Source organism: Neolamprologus multifasciatus, chromosome 7 (genome assembly GCF_963576455.1).
Source record: "Neolamprologus multifasciatus chromosome 7, fNeoMul1.2, whole genome shotgun sequence".
In the NCBI taxonomy this organism is placed as follows: Eukaryota; Metazoa; Chordata; class Actinopteri; order Cichliformes; family Cichlidae; genus Neolamprologus; species Neolamprologus multifasciatus.
Window position 1 is genome coordinate 24,947,480 of NC_140445.1, and position 17,079 is coordinate 24,964,558.

General features: G+C 39.3%; 1 protein-coding gene across 1 annotated transcript; it reads right to left on the reverse strand.

The window, feature by feature from the left end:
- Positions 1-435: 435 nt before the first annotated feature.
- Positions 436-16,452, reverse strand: antxr1b (ANTXR cell adhesion molecule 1b). Its single transcript, XM_085167327.1, has 18 exons — positions 15,138-16,452; positions 12,371-12,442; positions 12,202-12,273; positions 12,015-12,096; positions 11,863-11,896; positions 11,563-11,642; positions 10,914-10,982; positions 10,749-10,829; positions 10,606-10,666; positions 10,149-10,247; positions 7,892-7,961; positions 7,619-7,697; positions 7,266-7,361; positions 7,101-7,142; positions 6,912-7,004; positions 3,631-3,795; positions 2,822-2,902; positions 436-2,114 (listed from the first exon to the last, which is right to left on the reverse strand). The coding sequence occupies exons 1-18, from the start codon at positions 15,335-15,337 to the stop codon at positions 1,737-1,739; spliced, it is 1,854 nt and encodes a 617-aa protein (XP_085023453.1). The 5' UTR covers positions 15,338-16,452; the 3' UTR covers positions 436-1,736.
- Between the last annotated feature and the right edge of the window lie 627 nt (positions 16,453-17,079).

The window sequence follows — 17,079 nt, forward strand, 5'->3', positions numbered from 1 at the left end:
ATTATGGGGGGTCCAACCCAGTTATTAGGGTACTAGCAAGCTGTACCCTAATAAAGTGGTTGTGATTATATGTTCTGGTTTTGTAGTTTATTATAAATCCTTTCAGTAACTTATATATGCATGTATGTATATGTCCACATTTCAGCTGTAGGTGTTTTCCCACTGAAGCACAGCAGTAAAGTCCATCTGCCTCTTTTACTTCCCCATTCCCACTGACTTCCATATATGGAAAAAATGGGCCTTTTCTTTTCTTTTCTTTCTTTCTTTCTTTCTTTTTTTACAAGGATTAAGAATCACTTCAGGCAGCTCACTTCCTCAGCTTCAAAGCTCATGGAGCCACTCAGAAAAGAAACCTTATTTTGATTTTTTCCACTTTTTCAGTATTGCAGTCATGAGCAAATGAGTATAGTTTTGTCGTCTGAAGTGACAGTAGATATTTTTAATTCATTTTTGTTTTTTATTCGAGTGTCCCTAATAAAATTGCATGTAATATACAGGTAGTTTTTGAAGGGGATCTCGCTGAGTCATAACAAGCGATTCATAAGATGACTTTTTTTATATATATATATGCTATGATACTAGTAGCTGTCTTCTCTCCACTGTGACAAGCCAAAATCTGTTTAGGCTTAACAAGTGCACACATTTATCGGGTTACGTGGTGATACTGAACATTATACACATCTACTACACACTTAAGAGGAGTTTATGCATTCAAAATGAATGGAAACCTTTGCAGAGGTGCCTGTAGTGTTCAAATTTCTGATAAAATCTGTGACACGGGGCAAAAGAAGGAAAGTTATCTTTAAAGTGATTTATTGCACATCATAGTGGTGTGAACAAATCAGACGTAACATAAATCTGAGTCTGCCGTTCTGCCAGCTGAATCAGTCGCACAGTGACTTTCCAGAGGTCACATTTGTGACAGAACTTAAACAGCGTCACACACTTCCAAACTCAGTGTCTGAAGACTCAAACATCTCCAGTCTGTGAAAGAATTTATTTCCACACTGACGAGACGAGTGGACCAGTTTCTCTGCAGCAAACAATGTTTTTGTCAGCAATGTGTAAATCTTAACGGTGGTAAATATGCTTATTTGTTTTCTTGCCAAAAGCTAGGTGAGGATATCAAAGCCACTCTCGTGCCTGTACGATGAATGTGAAGCTAGGGTGCAGTTAGCTTAGCTTAGCATAAACACTTGTAGCAAAACAGCTTGCCCAGCTCTGCTTACTTTAAAAAAAATTACCCAAAAAACCTCAAAAATACTCATAGTATTAAAAACAATCAACTTCCATTAAATACAATGTGTGTACATGTATGTTTTTGTGATTCAAAGAACATTCATTCACAAAATATTGCTTCCTGGACCAACTTTCATGTATAAAACACATGATACCTTTGAGGAAGCACTGGGTTTTCTGCTGTTCAAACGCGTGACAGTTTAAAGACAAAGGTTACAATTTTCATTGGTAATCTGAAATGTTTGACCAAATTATCTGATTTGAAGAGCAAAACTTCTTTAAAAAAAAGAAATGAATGCTAACTCCATTAGCCAAAGCTGTGCTCATTTACATCAAAAATTTTCACTTTTTAAACTTAAAAAAACAAAGTCACAGTTCATATCATGGCAGGTGTGGGCCACGAGTGGGTGATCACCAGGTGAAAAGACACAGTGAAAAGCCCTTTTTTTAGGTTCCCGTTCGGAGCTGGGATCCTCCAGCATTTCAGTTTTTAGCTATCAGTGGTTGTCATGATTGGGCCGTGGAGGGGGCCGCGATGGAGGTGGTGCTCTACACGGAGGTGGACCCTGAGGTGGAGGCGGCAGAGAGCTGGTAGGAGACGGAGGAGCAGAGAGAGAGCTGTTGCTGGTTGAGGGCAGGGCTCTGTTTGGAGGTGGCGTGTACATGGGTGAGCTGGTGGAGGATGGCGGAGGAGTGGATGGCAGAGGAGGAAGGGTTGAAGTTGGAGAGGGGGGCAAGTGGGAGAGCTCGTTGCCCTCCGACAGACGGCGCTGGTAGCTGTGGGGCAAAGTATAGACAGGTGTGGCGGGGTGTTTGTAGATGGGGTAGCGAGGAGCAGGATAGGATTTACTCCGGGTGAAGTTTATGCACCTGCCCTGTAATTACAGCACAGGAAGTGTTCACGGCTCAATACAGAAGTTTGCTTTTGTTAAGTACTTCAACTGTACAGTGAGAGACATGAAGAAAAAGGGCAATTAAGACAAGAAAAGTCCAACATCTCCTGTGGCACAGCGGTTAGCAGGTTTGGAGAGATACAGCTCTCGGATGGAAAGAGAAAATTCCACCATTACTTTGTGCTGTGGAAGAAAACAGCATTCCTGACAGGCCAGCCATGCTGACGCTGGGAGTTTAGGAAGGCAGGCAACATCTACTCTTAATGATTTCTGCAGATGATGAAAGCAATGCTCCAGACAATGCTGCAGTTGTTTTCACTTTTGTCTACTCGCTGTGCCACTTGAGGGTTTCCTTGAAGTAAATACTCCTGTGATTTGAAGCAGCTTTGACTTAAAAATGTTTAGTTTATTGGATAAGTGCAGGTAATGTCATGCAGATAAGATTCAAGGTTATTTTCCATCCACTCCACTTTTCTTTTTTTCCTTGTTTGATCCTGAACTTCAAACATTCCTATTTTCCAAAGATAATAAATTCAGACTCTTAAATGTCTTCCTGCCACAAGCTGAAATAGCTGGTTTGCAATCCTTTTATTATTTCAACGTGTGCTCATCTTACAAGCGTGAAATATCCAGTTGTGTTACCTTGCAGAGGAGGTTAAAATGTTACCTTTTATTTTCTCATGCCTCACCTTGTCTCCGGGATAAGGTCGCATTACAGACACTCTGTAGTAGCCTTTTCTCAGAAATACACACAGAGCATCCAGTTTGCCCTAAAGGAAGACGATAAAAAAAAAACCAAATCAGCATAAATAAATAAAAATACCAACAATCCCTTATCCACAGTTAATTGCCAGCCTGGCTCTGGAGCACTTTTGCTCCAGATGTATCTCAAGAGGCTTTAATATGACAAAGAGACAGATAAACAAAGAATGTATTTTGTTTGAAATAACACCCGCTCAACAAATTCCATATTCAGGGGTTAGCTCAGTGCATGTCTGGTTCCTATTACCATCCATCCAGCTGACTAATATGTGAGGAAAGCAATTGTATTAACTGTTTCCTGGTCATACATAAAGTCTTTTTTTCTGTGTTGGAAGACATATGTAAGGAAGGGTCCTACATGTCAAAGAAGAGCATCTGGAAACACTATTATCTATATATTACATATGTGATCCATGCCTTAGAATACATTTTATGGCAGTAATACATTTCTGTGTCATTGCCATGAGATTTAAAACTCTGGGAAAAGCCAGCAAGTAGAGCTGAGATGAAATTTCTTTTCAAAACAGGAAAGCTACAGTAATACTTTGGATTTATTTAACCCTTATTTAACCAGAAAGTGTAACTCTTGATATTAAGAATCTCTTTCGGGAGAGTGTATCAGACCAAAATAGCACGTTTTTTGATGGCAAGCAAGTCTACTGTAGAACACAGTGCACAGAAGGGCCATGAACAAACTGCCAAACAGATGGACATGAAAAGTGAAACACTGGAGCACCTTGATGGGTGAGTACCACTTGTGGGGTTGGGAAGATTTGTGTGAGTTGTAGTAATGCCGCAGTGGAGCAGGATCGTACTCCTGCGCGGGCATCACAACGCGAGCGTTTTTAGCCTTTTCCAGTTTGGCTCCTTCTTCAGTCGATCCTTTATCTCCCCATCGAACCTGAAAAGAAAGAAAAGCTTTGCGTTTCAGACAGCCACGTTAGTATGGAGCCTCCAGTGGTCTCCAACGGTGGTAACAAAGCTCCACATCTCAGCAGAGAATGGATGAAGGGGTGATAGAAGATAAATAAGGATTTTGTCATCAGTCATGCAAAGCTTCTCTAGTAGAGTCCAAGAGGAAAAATATGAAGCCAGAAAAAAGTGAAAAGTTGGACCGAAGTTGTGATTCTGGAGAACTGACAAGATCTGAGCCAATAAAATCACATCCAGTGGGTTCTAGTTTTACCACTGCCTCTGCACGTGTGTCAGGGTGCCTGAATGTGACTGCTGTAAATGAGGTTTGTGTTTGACACAATGTGCCACATTTCTTTTTACTTAAAGAAACAAAAAAATCTCTTTCCTTGTACGTGTTTAACATGTTTTGAAGCACAGCATCCTGTGTGGGTTTTAATTAAAGCCAGTCCACTGAAGTCCACAAGATCTCAAAACACACACACACACAAAAGTATCTCCTTTGGCTCTGACTTGAATTGTTTCAATTTGCGACACAAGTTTTACATTTAGGTTTTATTTCTAAACCTTCAAGAGGATATAGAGCATTAAGTCTCAAACCATATTCACTAAGAAATCTTAAGATTCAACAAGAGCCCGACTGAGTTTTTCTCTAACGCAAATATCTCGATTCTCAGAGTCACCAATAAAGCTAAAAAAGGAACCCGGCACAGTAAGAGTGAAAGCACTTCTGTCAAAGCAGCCTTGAAAGTTCATTACTCAAATTCACTCCCTTTCAGCTGCACCAGACAAGCCACCAAGGCTTTAACTTGGCAGAAAAGGCACATAAATGAAGCTGTGCATACTTTCCGTAGCTGGTTTTGGAAGTGTTCACAGCAAAGACTCTTCAGACTTCACAACCAGTCTGTTAAAAAAAAAACCAAAACTTCACACTGGCTGGACTGTCTCCTTGACCTTATCCTCCCAAACCACGCACACATCTGGTCCTCTCTGGTCTGAAGATTCTGTTGTCTTCCTCCTCCTCCTCTCGCATTTCAGCGTACACTGGGAACAGCTTGCTTGCTCTTATCTCAACACCATGAACCAAACCGCTCCACTCTTTGGAGCACTTATGCCGACTTCGCAGTTTATTGTGCACAGGGCCCCATCTTAACTCTTTCTGTTTCTCAGAGCTAATCACGACAACAAAGTGACTCAGTGCCGTCCAGCACAGAGTCGCATACTCATCTCTTTCAAAGGCTGACTTGCTTCCTGTTTTCTTGTGTATGCTTGCTGTACTACTGTTTGATCTCATTCCCATCTTTGAGCATTTACTTTCAGCTGAATGCCGGAGTGAAGCTTGCCACGTGTATATCAGTGAGGCTGAAACCAGTCAGCAGCACCAGATAAAATGTACAATCACATTAGAACATTTTAATTTCATTTTCACTTGTGTAAGATTCAACAAGAGCCCAATGTTTTTAAGTTGCCAAGCAACTTAAAAACTCAAATAGCATGCAATCTAGCACACAAGCAGACTGGTAACTATATAAGTATATAGTCACAGGATTTTTGACTGACATAGTAGTATTAGTTGTAATAGTCGCCCGAGTGCTTCCATGTTTTGTTCCTGTTTTACTTTCAACGTGAGTTTTTTTTGTTTTCTGTGTTAATTTTGCTTCCTGTATGACTTCCTGTTTCCCTCTTTGTTTCCACCTCATTCTCCTCCTGCGTCTAAACCCCAGTCAGCCCTTCGTTTTTGCGTGCATCTACATATTGCCCTCATACTGTGAAGAAACAATATCTTTCCATCATCTTCTGTTTGCTTACCCTAATATCGGCACTCAGGATGAGCGGTCAGAGGAAGCTGATTATCAGCTTGTTAAGTTAACCAAATGGTACACATTAAAGGAGCATCTGACTAACAGTGTAGTGTACAGCGTGACATGCAGCTGATTTTACCAGTGAAAATGAAACTATAATATTAGAAAAATATGACGATGTTAAACATACAATACAGACTGAATATAACACAGCTGCTACAGGTGTGAATGTGTATTGGAGGAAAAGCACTGTTCAGTATTTTAGTAATAAAAGTGCTGCATGAACCTTTGAGGCCTTTAAACATTTTGGACTGTAAGGCTGGAGAAGACCTACTATATTAATAAAGTCACTCTATTTGAAGCCTGGCAAAAATATCAACTGTGTAGGTTGACAGACTTATCGACATCACAATACTATCATTAAGACACAGGAGAATGAGATGGATTAGAATTTTTGTTCCATTAATGCATGTAAGACAGTTCAAGTTTCAATTCTTTCAGCTGCAGCCCCGTTTATGCTAAATGATGACAGTTTGACTTAAAATCCACAAATGCAAACAGATGTCCTGTTTTAGTATTATATAATAATGCTTATAAACAGAAACAATTCTTTGCAACCAACAAGGAAAGTCAATGAGTCAGATTTGAGACTTTAAATGCTACTGAAAAACAGAGGATGTGAGGGCTCTTCCAGGAATACTGATGCTATTTTCCAGAGAACTGATTGGTCAGTAGGTCGTGACTTCATGGTGCTTCTACAGTTACCATGGTGATACAACCCAAAAAAGAAGTGATCTGTATTTGTAGTACAGAAAACCCAGGGTTAACAATTACAGAGATAAGCTCAGATCCTGCTCCGCAGTACAGACCTCTGGCTGCACTCCTTAGATTCTTTAGTATTCCTCATATTCCTCTTTGTATCCTCCTTTTGGACTGTTTATTTTGGATTCTGGAATAAGCTACAATGAAACGGATCAGCCCTCGTTAAACATTCGTTCTTCTGCTTCCCACACTTTTGGATCCTAAATCTCCTCTCAACAATCCACATTAGGCCTTAGCTCCGTGATAGAGTTTAATCGCATTAAATAAATAAAGTTTAATCCTGGAGATAATTCAGTTAAATAAAAGAAAACGAAGAAAATCACTTTTTTTGGCTGGTTGATTAATTTAAACTGTACAGCCAAGAGTTTGATTTCTATTAGCCAGCATGAGCAACTGGTCGATACTTGTTAATGGGAAATATGCATGATAGTTATTATACATATGCAGTACTGATCTATTTACAGTTTGCTTTCTGGATTACCTCCATTCTCTTGATACCCCCGACTCCACGGCCTCCGTAGTATGACGCATCTACCGTGGGCCACCTCTTCTTTGGAAAACCATCTTCATCATCCTAAAGAAAAAAATAGGCATAGGTTATTTCTAAGAAAGGGAAATTTAGGGAGGAACTTTAAAAAAAAAGAAAAGAAAAAAGAAACACTCCACTTACAGAAATGTCCTCTATTACTGGTGGAGGTGGCTCATGGATGACCTGCAAACCAAAAAGACAGTGCCTGATTTTTGTTTTCGCACCAAAGAGCAACAACATGAATCATGTAATTGTGAAAATAAGCATTGCTAATTTAGTTGGGATGTAAGTTTTTCATGATCATACCACGGTGCAGCAGAGAGGCCAAAACCACCACAGCAGAGCGATGGTCAACAGGAGCAGCAGGATCAGAAGCGCGATGGCCACAAAGGTCCCGTCAGACTACAAACAAAAGGACATATTGATGTTGCTCATAGATACACTATTTATATTCATCCACTAATGAACTGCAGAACACTGTGGCAGTGGGTCGAGCGGTTTAACCTGCATAATGTGCGTGCGAGATGACAAATTTCTGTGACGTTATGTCATTATGTGCAAATTCTCCTTCTAAGTCAATAAAGTTCCTCACATACTTTTAGCCATGAGGTAATGTGTGGGGATTGTTTTTGTCCCCTCCTGGTTTCCATTATACTTACACAAGCTACTGCAGTGATTGTGACAGAGCTTGATATGAAGCTCAGGCCATTATTCATGCTGACATGGAGAGTGGCAGACCTGTAGAAAAGGTAAGAGCGTAACTAGGACTCGGTTTGCATACTTAGTGCTCCTCTAACTCATAGATGCTTACTGCAATTATAAATAACGATACAAATGAAAACACTTTCATGCTGTCAAGCTGTGTATACTGCTTACACTTTGATAAGAAGTAATGAAGCTCATTAAAGTTTCCTGTAGCAGCGATTACTTACGTTCCCTGTTTTTCCAGAACAGGAGCTGGGCACAAAAGGTAGGTATCTCTCACCACCAAAGGTCTTTTCACTGTGCAAAATGAAATAATGTGAAAATTTATATTTAGCACTGCACACAGCAAAGTAAACTACACATTACGTGAGTATCCATGATGAAAGAGAAAGCTGTGAGTGATGCAAAGGAAAAATTTACTTCACTTTCCTCTTGCAGTCCTGTAACTTTAGGAGATTCAAACCTCAAAATATCTTCTTTTTTTTTTTTTTTTTTTGAATTCCTGGACTTCCTGCTCTTATGGAAAATGAAGCAAATGAGGGAGGGCTGTGGTTTATTTACCCTGGCTGAGCGAGTGTCTAGAGTGTGCAAAGACAGTGCTCGTCTCTGATGAGATCCACATTCCCCTTTAGACATCTGAGATGCGTAAAGCGCTATACCAGCTGATTAAAAGGAGAGGAAGAGTGCGCTGATGGCTTTTCACGAGGGCGAGGATTTACATCGCCAACAAAGAGCTGCTGTCCCCCACCCATCGTACTCCCACGGTGGCCAAAGTAAATTTAGCACAATGAAGAAAATGCTGAGGGCAATCCCTGAATAATACATTCTGCTGATCATTTAAAGGATAATTGTTGGCTTAACTGATTCACACATTTTTCTTTCTGCAAACACCAACCACAAACTGTATATAAAAGATGGCTGTTACTCCCAGCTCTGGAAAGTGAAGTATTTGCAGAAGGTCCTTGACTCTGTATTAATCCTAATAACCAGACCCCTCTGGGTATCAGAGACCACTCTGACAACTCTCTACAGGTAAATGATTGTATTGCTCATTTGCTTTTTAGCCCCAGTAAACATTTTCATAATAATTTTATCTCCTCAATCATCAACCACTAGTTTCAAAACATGCTAAATAAAGAATTAAGATAAAAAAAAATGGTTCCAGTTTCCAATTTCTTCCCCCTGACTATTCAGCTGTAAGTGGTGGTGTAAAATTACAGAGCAGGGTCCCTGAGTGCTGAGCAGAAACATGCTATCCTGCAATAAAAGTATTTTACCTGCAAACTTTAAACAAACTCATTTTCTTCCTCTGTTTCCAATCTATATAAAGAGCAAAGCTAACTCCACTCTACGTTAAGAAGCTTATGTTTTAGTTCAATAAGGAGAATCTCTAATCCCTCATCTAGCTGCTTTCCTGTGTGCCTGACTGCTCGGCTATTCTTTACGTCAAATCCACTTTCTCACGCTGTCAAACTCCATGCTGACATCATTGCTGTAGTCCAATCATTTTCTTTATATCTCAGTGCTCTTCTGTCCTTCTGCCTTTTGGATCTCATTTGTCCATCTGCCTTCTCTCCATAACCACTTCAGCCTGGTCACTCAGACCTCCACCCAAGCCTGCTTCTTCATCACACCAGCATCTCAACTTCAGGAAATCCTGTTCTAATTGCAATGGATTCTGTTTATTGAATTCAATAAACATGCTTAATACTGCCAAATGATCTCTCCTGATTGAAATAGTTAAATACATCAGAGTGTCTGACTTTCTGCAACAAAGTGTGTCTTTGAAAGAATATTTCAAAGTGAGAAACTATTCATTTAGGTATAGTTATAACCCAAAAAAGTGGATTTCTGAAAACATAGCATTGCTACATCCAGATGCAAGCATCAAGATATAGTTATAACCCTCATCCCTTGTGTTTTTACAGCATTAACAAAGAAGTTATAGAAAGCATCTGTTTGAGTTTGTGCACACTGACTGGGTGGAGGTGGATTTCATTGTCCAAAGCAATAACTGAATATAAACAGAATAGTTTTAGTCTTGTTGGGGCAGAACTCCACAATAAGCTCACACGTGTGAGATATTAGACACTTCAAAATAGGATTTCGCAGACGTTTTAGCAAATAGCTACAGGCACAAAGTAAGATTAGTAAGCCTATATTCACTCTAGTTTTGCTTTGTGTTTTGGTCTTTACTCATAGAAGTATTTGGCTCTGTAGCCTCATCACATTCACCAACTGGTTGCCAGTCTTGCCAGTCTGCTTTTTAGCCCTCAGCATGTATCACTGCCTCAGTAATGTTAGTAATTAGTCAAAACAAATCAATGAGAGAGAAAGGTGCAATGAAGCTCTATGAGAAATGAGAGGGCTGGAGAGCTGGGTAACATAATGGTGTGATGGTTTAAATAAATAAAGTCTGCATGGGAGAGGTGAAATTACAGCTAAGAATGAATTAAAATGAAAAACTTTGTAAGTGGTACTTACTCAAAGTAACAGTGTCGTTGATCCAGAAGCTGCAGAGAACTTTCTGTACATCTCGGGCATGAAGGAAACCATTTCCACTCACCACCACCTGGAAGGATTCTGAAGTGGGATGAAATTGATCATTTAATCAACTTTTGTCTTTGTGGTAAATTTGGAATACTATAGAGTGAGTTTTAGGGTGGGAAGTGCTCTCAGTAGGACTACTGGTCCATACTGATGCTACAGTACTGTTATGTCATAGTATAATGTCATAATATCTGATATAGATGATGAAAACGTTTATGGGCCTAAGATGTACCTGTGTGCCAAGTTTGGTTGCTAAACTGTGATATTAGTAATTGTCTGAGTATAATTTGGAGTATATATCAAAAGTAACGATCAAGTGTAAGTAGAAAGGTGTATTTATACATCAAGCTTTTGCATTTTGAGACAGTATTTTGAGTTCAAGTTTCTTCACCTCCTTCACAGATGCTGGAGGGCTCGACAGCTAGGATTTCAATACATGATCTCTTTAAGATCTGAAAGAGAAAATAATATCAGAAGCTTAACTTAGTGCAGGACCTTCCACTGATATAATGCGATCTCATTGTGTTTTAGTACCGAGTCTATGACGCCTTGCAATGCTTGAAATCCATCATTCACAGGGAAGACGTGATCCTTGCTGTCAGCTATTGTTGAAAGCTGTGGAGAAATATGTCTACATGGTTGAATGGTTCTTTAGCTGACTGATTAATTGATCTTCTAACTGTTAACTGTTAGATTTACCTGGGTTTCATTAAAGTCTTTTACTCCCACACAGTACACAGTGGCACCCAGTTGCCGTGCTCTGCCAGCCTGAGAGAAAGTGAGACATTAAACAGAATACTGAAACGTAAAAGCTCCATCAGCTATTTTGTAGTTATTCTCATGTCGCTGACAGCTGCTGGGAACATCTGGAAGTAATGCACAAGAGGTTTCTGTTATCGACAGTATATGAAAGATGTACATAGCCACTGTGACATTACCCGTGGCTATTGCTATCTCGGGACACTTCATTTTTCTCAAAGATGTCTATAAAACTTGAATTTTCTTAAAACCTAAGAAATCAACCCCTGATGACCATTTAAGAGAATGTAGGTTTAAGTTATTCCACAGTCCATCTTTTATTTACAGTCTGTGATTTCTACCTATAGAGGGACACACACTTTCTGGAGTGTGTACAGTAGTTCAGCATGCATTCACACTTTAGGTTCTCTAATGTTCTAATAGTGTTTTGAGCAATATAGTGAAAAGAAAATACACAGTACACTGTATTTACATTATCATATGCTTTGTACTAAAACAGGCTTTAAATTTCTATTTAAGTTAATAATTGTTCATAAACTTCTTAATTAATGAAGTGTTATTAAGTTTCTTTTCACACTGATTCTTCTACCTCTCTTTGAGCCAGGTCAAACTGATTTTCTCTCAGTTCACCGTCTGTCAGGGCAATGATGACACTGGCTGTCCGGTAACCTACAGCACAGAAGGAAGAGCTGTTAAAACGCTAAAAAGAAAAAAAAGTCTTTAAGAGCACAATCTCTATGATGTGAAGAGCAGCTGTGTTTCTCTTGTTTCCTTATAGAGTGATTGTAACGTGTCTGAATTAGGAGTGAAATTAATTTCAATGTTTGGGTCAAAGACTTTACTGTGATTAAGTGTTAAAAAAAAGAAAAGAAATAAAAAATCTACTTACCATCTCCAGTCCCGTAGTATATTTGCTCGCTGGCCTGAGAAGGAAGTTTTGAGGCGTCAGTGGCTATAAACTTTAAAAAGGCCTCATTTAAAGGCTCAGATGCCATACTGTTGGGCAGGGTCCGTTTTTCATTGACTTTACAGATGACTTACCCTTTGAAATCCTCTGTGCATAAAGGTGTCTCCGCCTGGCTGCACCATACGTAACTCCTCCAGTCCCGCCCGAATCTGATCTCTGATTATTGACACGTGAAAAAGGACAAAAACTACTGATCAGAAGGGGATGATACAACAAAATAAAAAGAATTATTAAATTTAGGTGTGTTAGTATATGTGCCACCTGTCTTCTGTTAGAGGCATGAGAATCCTTCCTTCTGTTGAAAATACAATAAAAGACATCCGCAGCTGAGGACTGTGAAAACAAAAGCACCGGAGATGATTGTTACATGTTTTTATCTTCTCTTCCCCCCGTTTACTCCTTTAGTGCCACGGCTTGTGCGTAACTGTACCTGATAAACTTGTGAGCCAGATGATCGACGAAGTAATAAATCTCATTCCAGTAATGCTGCACACTGCCAGACCTGAAACAAAGATTCAGCGGTTTCAGTGACACACAGGAGCTTTGGCACAAAAAAGTCAATTCACAATTGACTGAAAAAGACACGCAACACAATTGACTAAGAAAGAGCTTAGAAATACTCTAATAGTGAACAACTTAATGCTGTTTTACTGTTGTTTAGCTTCTTCGCTTCCAGAATTAGGAAGAATAAAAAGGGAGTCATCAAAACAGACAAGAAAATCGTGACATTAAAAGCTGAAAGACGGAAACACTGAATATCTGTGAAATTGTGGAAACTGCCTTTAAAGTCTAGATCTCCTTATAACCCTGTAATGTGATGTAATTAAATATTGTTTTTGCACTGCATACAATATAATAGCTTTTGCTGACTGGAGTCTATTCTTACTGACAGCGAGCAGCAGTGATGGAGAACACGGTGGACACTTATTAAAGGTGTTTTAGTTAAAGAGTATTCTTATTGTGATTATCAGCTATCACCTGAATCTTTTTGTGTAAAGATATTTTAGAAAAAAGAGGAAATTACTGGTGTTGAGTGCTTTAAAAGAAGGTGACTGGACTTCTTTTTGGCTTGTGAAGATGTTTTTAACTTTTCATCCACAAGGCTTCTTCAGCTCTAAAACAGCTGGCTAAGAGTCCAGGTATTTAACCTGTAGTGGGGACAGTCCATTGTCCGCTTGTCCCCTGTCCACTCAACTGAGCTCTAGCTGTTGTGGACACCAAATTATGGAATCAGTGTGAACAACTGATATTTTTAAACAGCTTCTAGAGTCATAAATATTCTCCAAGACATTTTAAGTTTAGTACCAGGGTTAGGGTCTTGCCAGTTTTAGTCATTTTTTAACCTCCTTTTTTTTTTTTATTCATTTTTTTCTATTTTATTTCTTATACATTTTATTGTCTATTTATTTCCACTTTGTATGTCTTGCTGTTATTTATTTTCTTTTTATTATATGTTTGTTTTAGTTTTTTATTGCTCTTTTTTTTTTTTTTTTTTAACTGGAAAGCACTTTGGTCAGCACTGATGTTATGCTAAATAAGGTTGGATGGGACTGGTATGCTATTCTTGGCATACTATTCATAAAAAAATCTCACTTTTTTATGTGACTTTATTGCCCACTTTTACTCCAAGCCAAAGTTATAGTTCCACTTGATCCTTACATGGCTTCCTCCTGGGTCCAGGTTTTGCGACAGGTGCAAACCAACATAAACAACCAGCTGATTTCTCTAAGTGGAAGGCTGTAATTAAAGAGACTCGTGGAGCAAATATGCACAACTTCTTGTGGCCCCTTTCTCTCTCTGCACTCTCCCTTCGCCTCCTCCCTTATGTTTTCATTTATCCTGTGATGTGAGTCGCAGTGCAGAGACAGCCAAACACTCGGGATCTTTGGAACATCTGGCTCTAATGGAGAAAGGGTTCTGCAGACCGAAGCGCAGAGAGATGAAACTGGGTCTGGATGTGGGCAGCGCCTGTCAGCGAAGAGCGGCCGCTTTTGGAAAACAGGAATCCCTGCAGGGCAGTTTATCATCCGCTGATGCATGCATGAAGATGTCACTGTGTAAACACACTTCATGTCAGTTCTTACAACTTTGAGGTGATTTGCAAAAAGAAAACGATATGCACGTTTTTGATTTATGTATGCACGGCTCTTTTAAGAGAGAATTTATGAAACAGCACACTGATGTGACTTGACCTGTTCAACAGTGTCATGTTAGCCTCATGACATTTAATTGAACCCTTATGTCAGCTCTTGGCATTTGAGTCTCTTATAACCCGCGACTGTTTCCTTGAATAAAATGCGACGATACCGCAATAGCAGCTGAGAACAATAAGTATTCTAAGATAAGTACTATAATATCACAATCATTTAAGCCATTTAAGACAAAAAACAACATTTTTTATATGAATAGAAATATTTTGGGGTTTTACATTGTACAAAATAACACATTTAAAGGCTTTATTTTAGACTCTGAAACTCCAATTGGTGTTTTTCACCATGTTAGCCTTTATATACAGCATTTCTAATCTTATTAACCACTGAATGCAATTTACCCTGCAATCCACACTCATTCATTCACAGATATTCATATAGTGCTTTTTCTTCAATGCATATGTCAAACATACTGACACAGATTGGTACAACAGGGGCCACTTTACCTCCTAAGCTGTTTGCACAGTGATTCAAAGCTACTGATCACCTAGAAAATCAGTTGATAATTCATTCTGTTTTAAGTTGATGGTGTAGGTCACAGCAGCAATGAGTTTGTATCTCACAATGCAAATGCAATATCATGACTTGGAGTTTTGAACTGTTGTGGCAGGTACATCTTTAGGAAATTAGCAAATCTGATGACTGAGTCTGTTCTTTTTAAATCAGGCTTCTACTGGTGTGATCAGAAAGTCTCAAGCTGGTGACATTTCAAAATTAAAAATGCATTATATGCATGTCACTTACGGTCACATTCGATTCAGTTTCTATCTGGAATCCAGACCCTACCTTCAGCTTTATAAAGGCCTTAATATTTCAGTAGGCTAAAACATGCTAGTTACATCACATTCGCATATTTTTGTCAGGCAGCTAGCAGCCCATCATTGCCTCTGGATGACAGCTTGAATGATGCGTGCACCTGTACCTTCAAAAGGCACCGCCGAGTCACACAGATCTCTTCTGTGATCAAGTAAAAATAAAAGCACTCACTTGTCCAAAACAAAGTAGAGGTCAAATCCTCCATAGCACGATGACCCGGCTTGCCTCCTCTCAAATAGCTGAGCTGTGCTGCCAGCCGCCAGGACTGCCACCAGTACACCCAGTTCCACACAAAGCACGACCCGCCTGCACCAGCACTGGGACATCACTCCAAATTTAGGAGAGCAATCAGCCTGGTAAATGGCAAACATAAATATTGTCTCAGGATGAAGGATTTTTCTTTTCCTAGTGGCTCCTCTCCTTACAGTGCTCTGGAGGTTTCAGCCATACAGACTGAGGGATGAAGAAAGCTCTCCTCCTGATCAGGGTCCCATCTCCTCAAGAGCAGATGTGTGGTGGCAGAGGAGGAGTGAGTCTTTGACTCCCACTCACATCACACTTGTAGAAAACTTTGCTAAGAGTTTGCACAACAAAACAAAACTCTCACGGATAGGTGGCTGATTTACCCCTCCTCTCTTCTCAGAGTGTTTCTCTGAATGACTCCACAGCTTTGTCCAGGTATTTGTTTTCACTCATACTTTTCCTTGTTTTGTTTTTTTTTCCTTCTTTTTTTCCATGACTTCTTTTGGTAGTTCACTTGAATCTACAACTTACCCATCAGTGCCACTCAGTGGTAAACATATGCACTGTGCAAAGCTGTCACTGCAAATAAACATTAAACACTTTTTTTCCACACTGCTTTTAATATTTTAGTGGAACTGAATGCCAGATGATTCACAAGATAAATACTATACAGGGTTAATATAAAGTGTCCACATGAAGGATTTTCTCTTTGAGGCTGAACCATTTCTTGGTTATGCTGCTATAGGCTGAGACTGCTGCAGGGAGCCCTGCAATACACCGTGATGCACTGAGCACTCCTCCACTCACCTCTTTTCATTACTCATTTCATTGCTCGAGGCTTCTTCCTGGTAAAAGGGAGTTTTTCCTTCCCACTGTCACAAACTGCTTGCTCACTAAGTGCCGCTTGTATAGTGTTGCTTTGATTTGGTCTATATAAATAAACCTCAGTGGAACTGAACTGAAATGAACTCTTTTAGCTGATTAACAATCAGTAAACTAATGGTTAAAGAATAACACAGCATGAGTCACATGCTGTCTGATACTGTATGTTCCACTTCAGAAGCCAAATCAATTAAATGCTCCACACTCAACAAATTAGCAGTCATTAACAATAAAAAACTAATTTTATATTTCTGTTATGTAGGAATTTCAAAAACATGATTGCTGGATTTTATTATATTTAGTAAGCTCTGGTATATATCATTTCACATGCTTTCTTGAGTGTATTTCATCTCCCACCTTTCCAACAGGTGCCCTTGGTCTGATTTCCAGTCTCATCCCTCAGTCTTCTGGCACATTAATCCTGTAAGACACTTAGGAGCAGCTGGAAAAGGCATCCAGCTGCTCCTAAGTGTCTTACAGGATTAATGTGCCAGATTATTATTATTATTATTATTATTATTATTATTATTATGATGATGATGATGATGTTAAATCACTCACGATAGAAGTCCCCTTCTATCAGTATTACTACAGTGAGCCTTTCAGAAAGTTTCGAAACCTCATCACACATTACTTTCATAATTTCTTTTGATGGGAAATCTTACTGTAAATATAAATAAATAAACAGTTCTTTTGTTTGTTTTTGGAAATTAGATAAGACGGATAGTAAGTCTTTTGGCAAAAAAAATAAATAAACGTTTTTTCTTTTTCTTTCTTTCTTTCTTTCTTTTCTTTTTTTTTAAATTTCCCTTAGCTTCAGTTATGAGTCAGCTCCTCTCTTAACTGCTGAGTCAGTATTCCCGCATTTCAGAGCTAACGTGTGAGTGGACCTTGTTGCCTGCAGGTGGTGTAGCGGGTCAGGAATCAGCACCTTGTGATAGTCTCTGAGGCATAAACAGTATCGTGATTCTGTTACACAAACACGACC

Coding starts and splice junctions, on each gene's coding strand:
- antxr1b (XM_085167327.1), bottom strand. CDS start 15,337: ATGTTTGCCATTTACCAGGCTGATTGCTCTCCTAAATTTGGAGTGATG. Junction 10,667..10,748: donor TGCAAGGCGTCATAGACTCG/GTACTAAAACAC, acceptor TTTCTCTTTCAG/ATCTTAAAGAGATCATGTAT. Junction 2,115..2,821: donor GACCTTATCCCGGAGACAAG/GTGAGGCATGAG, acceptor CTGTAATTACAG/GGCAGGTGCATAAACTTCAC.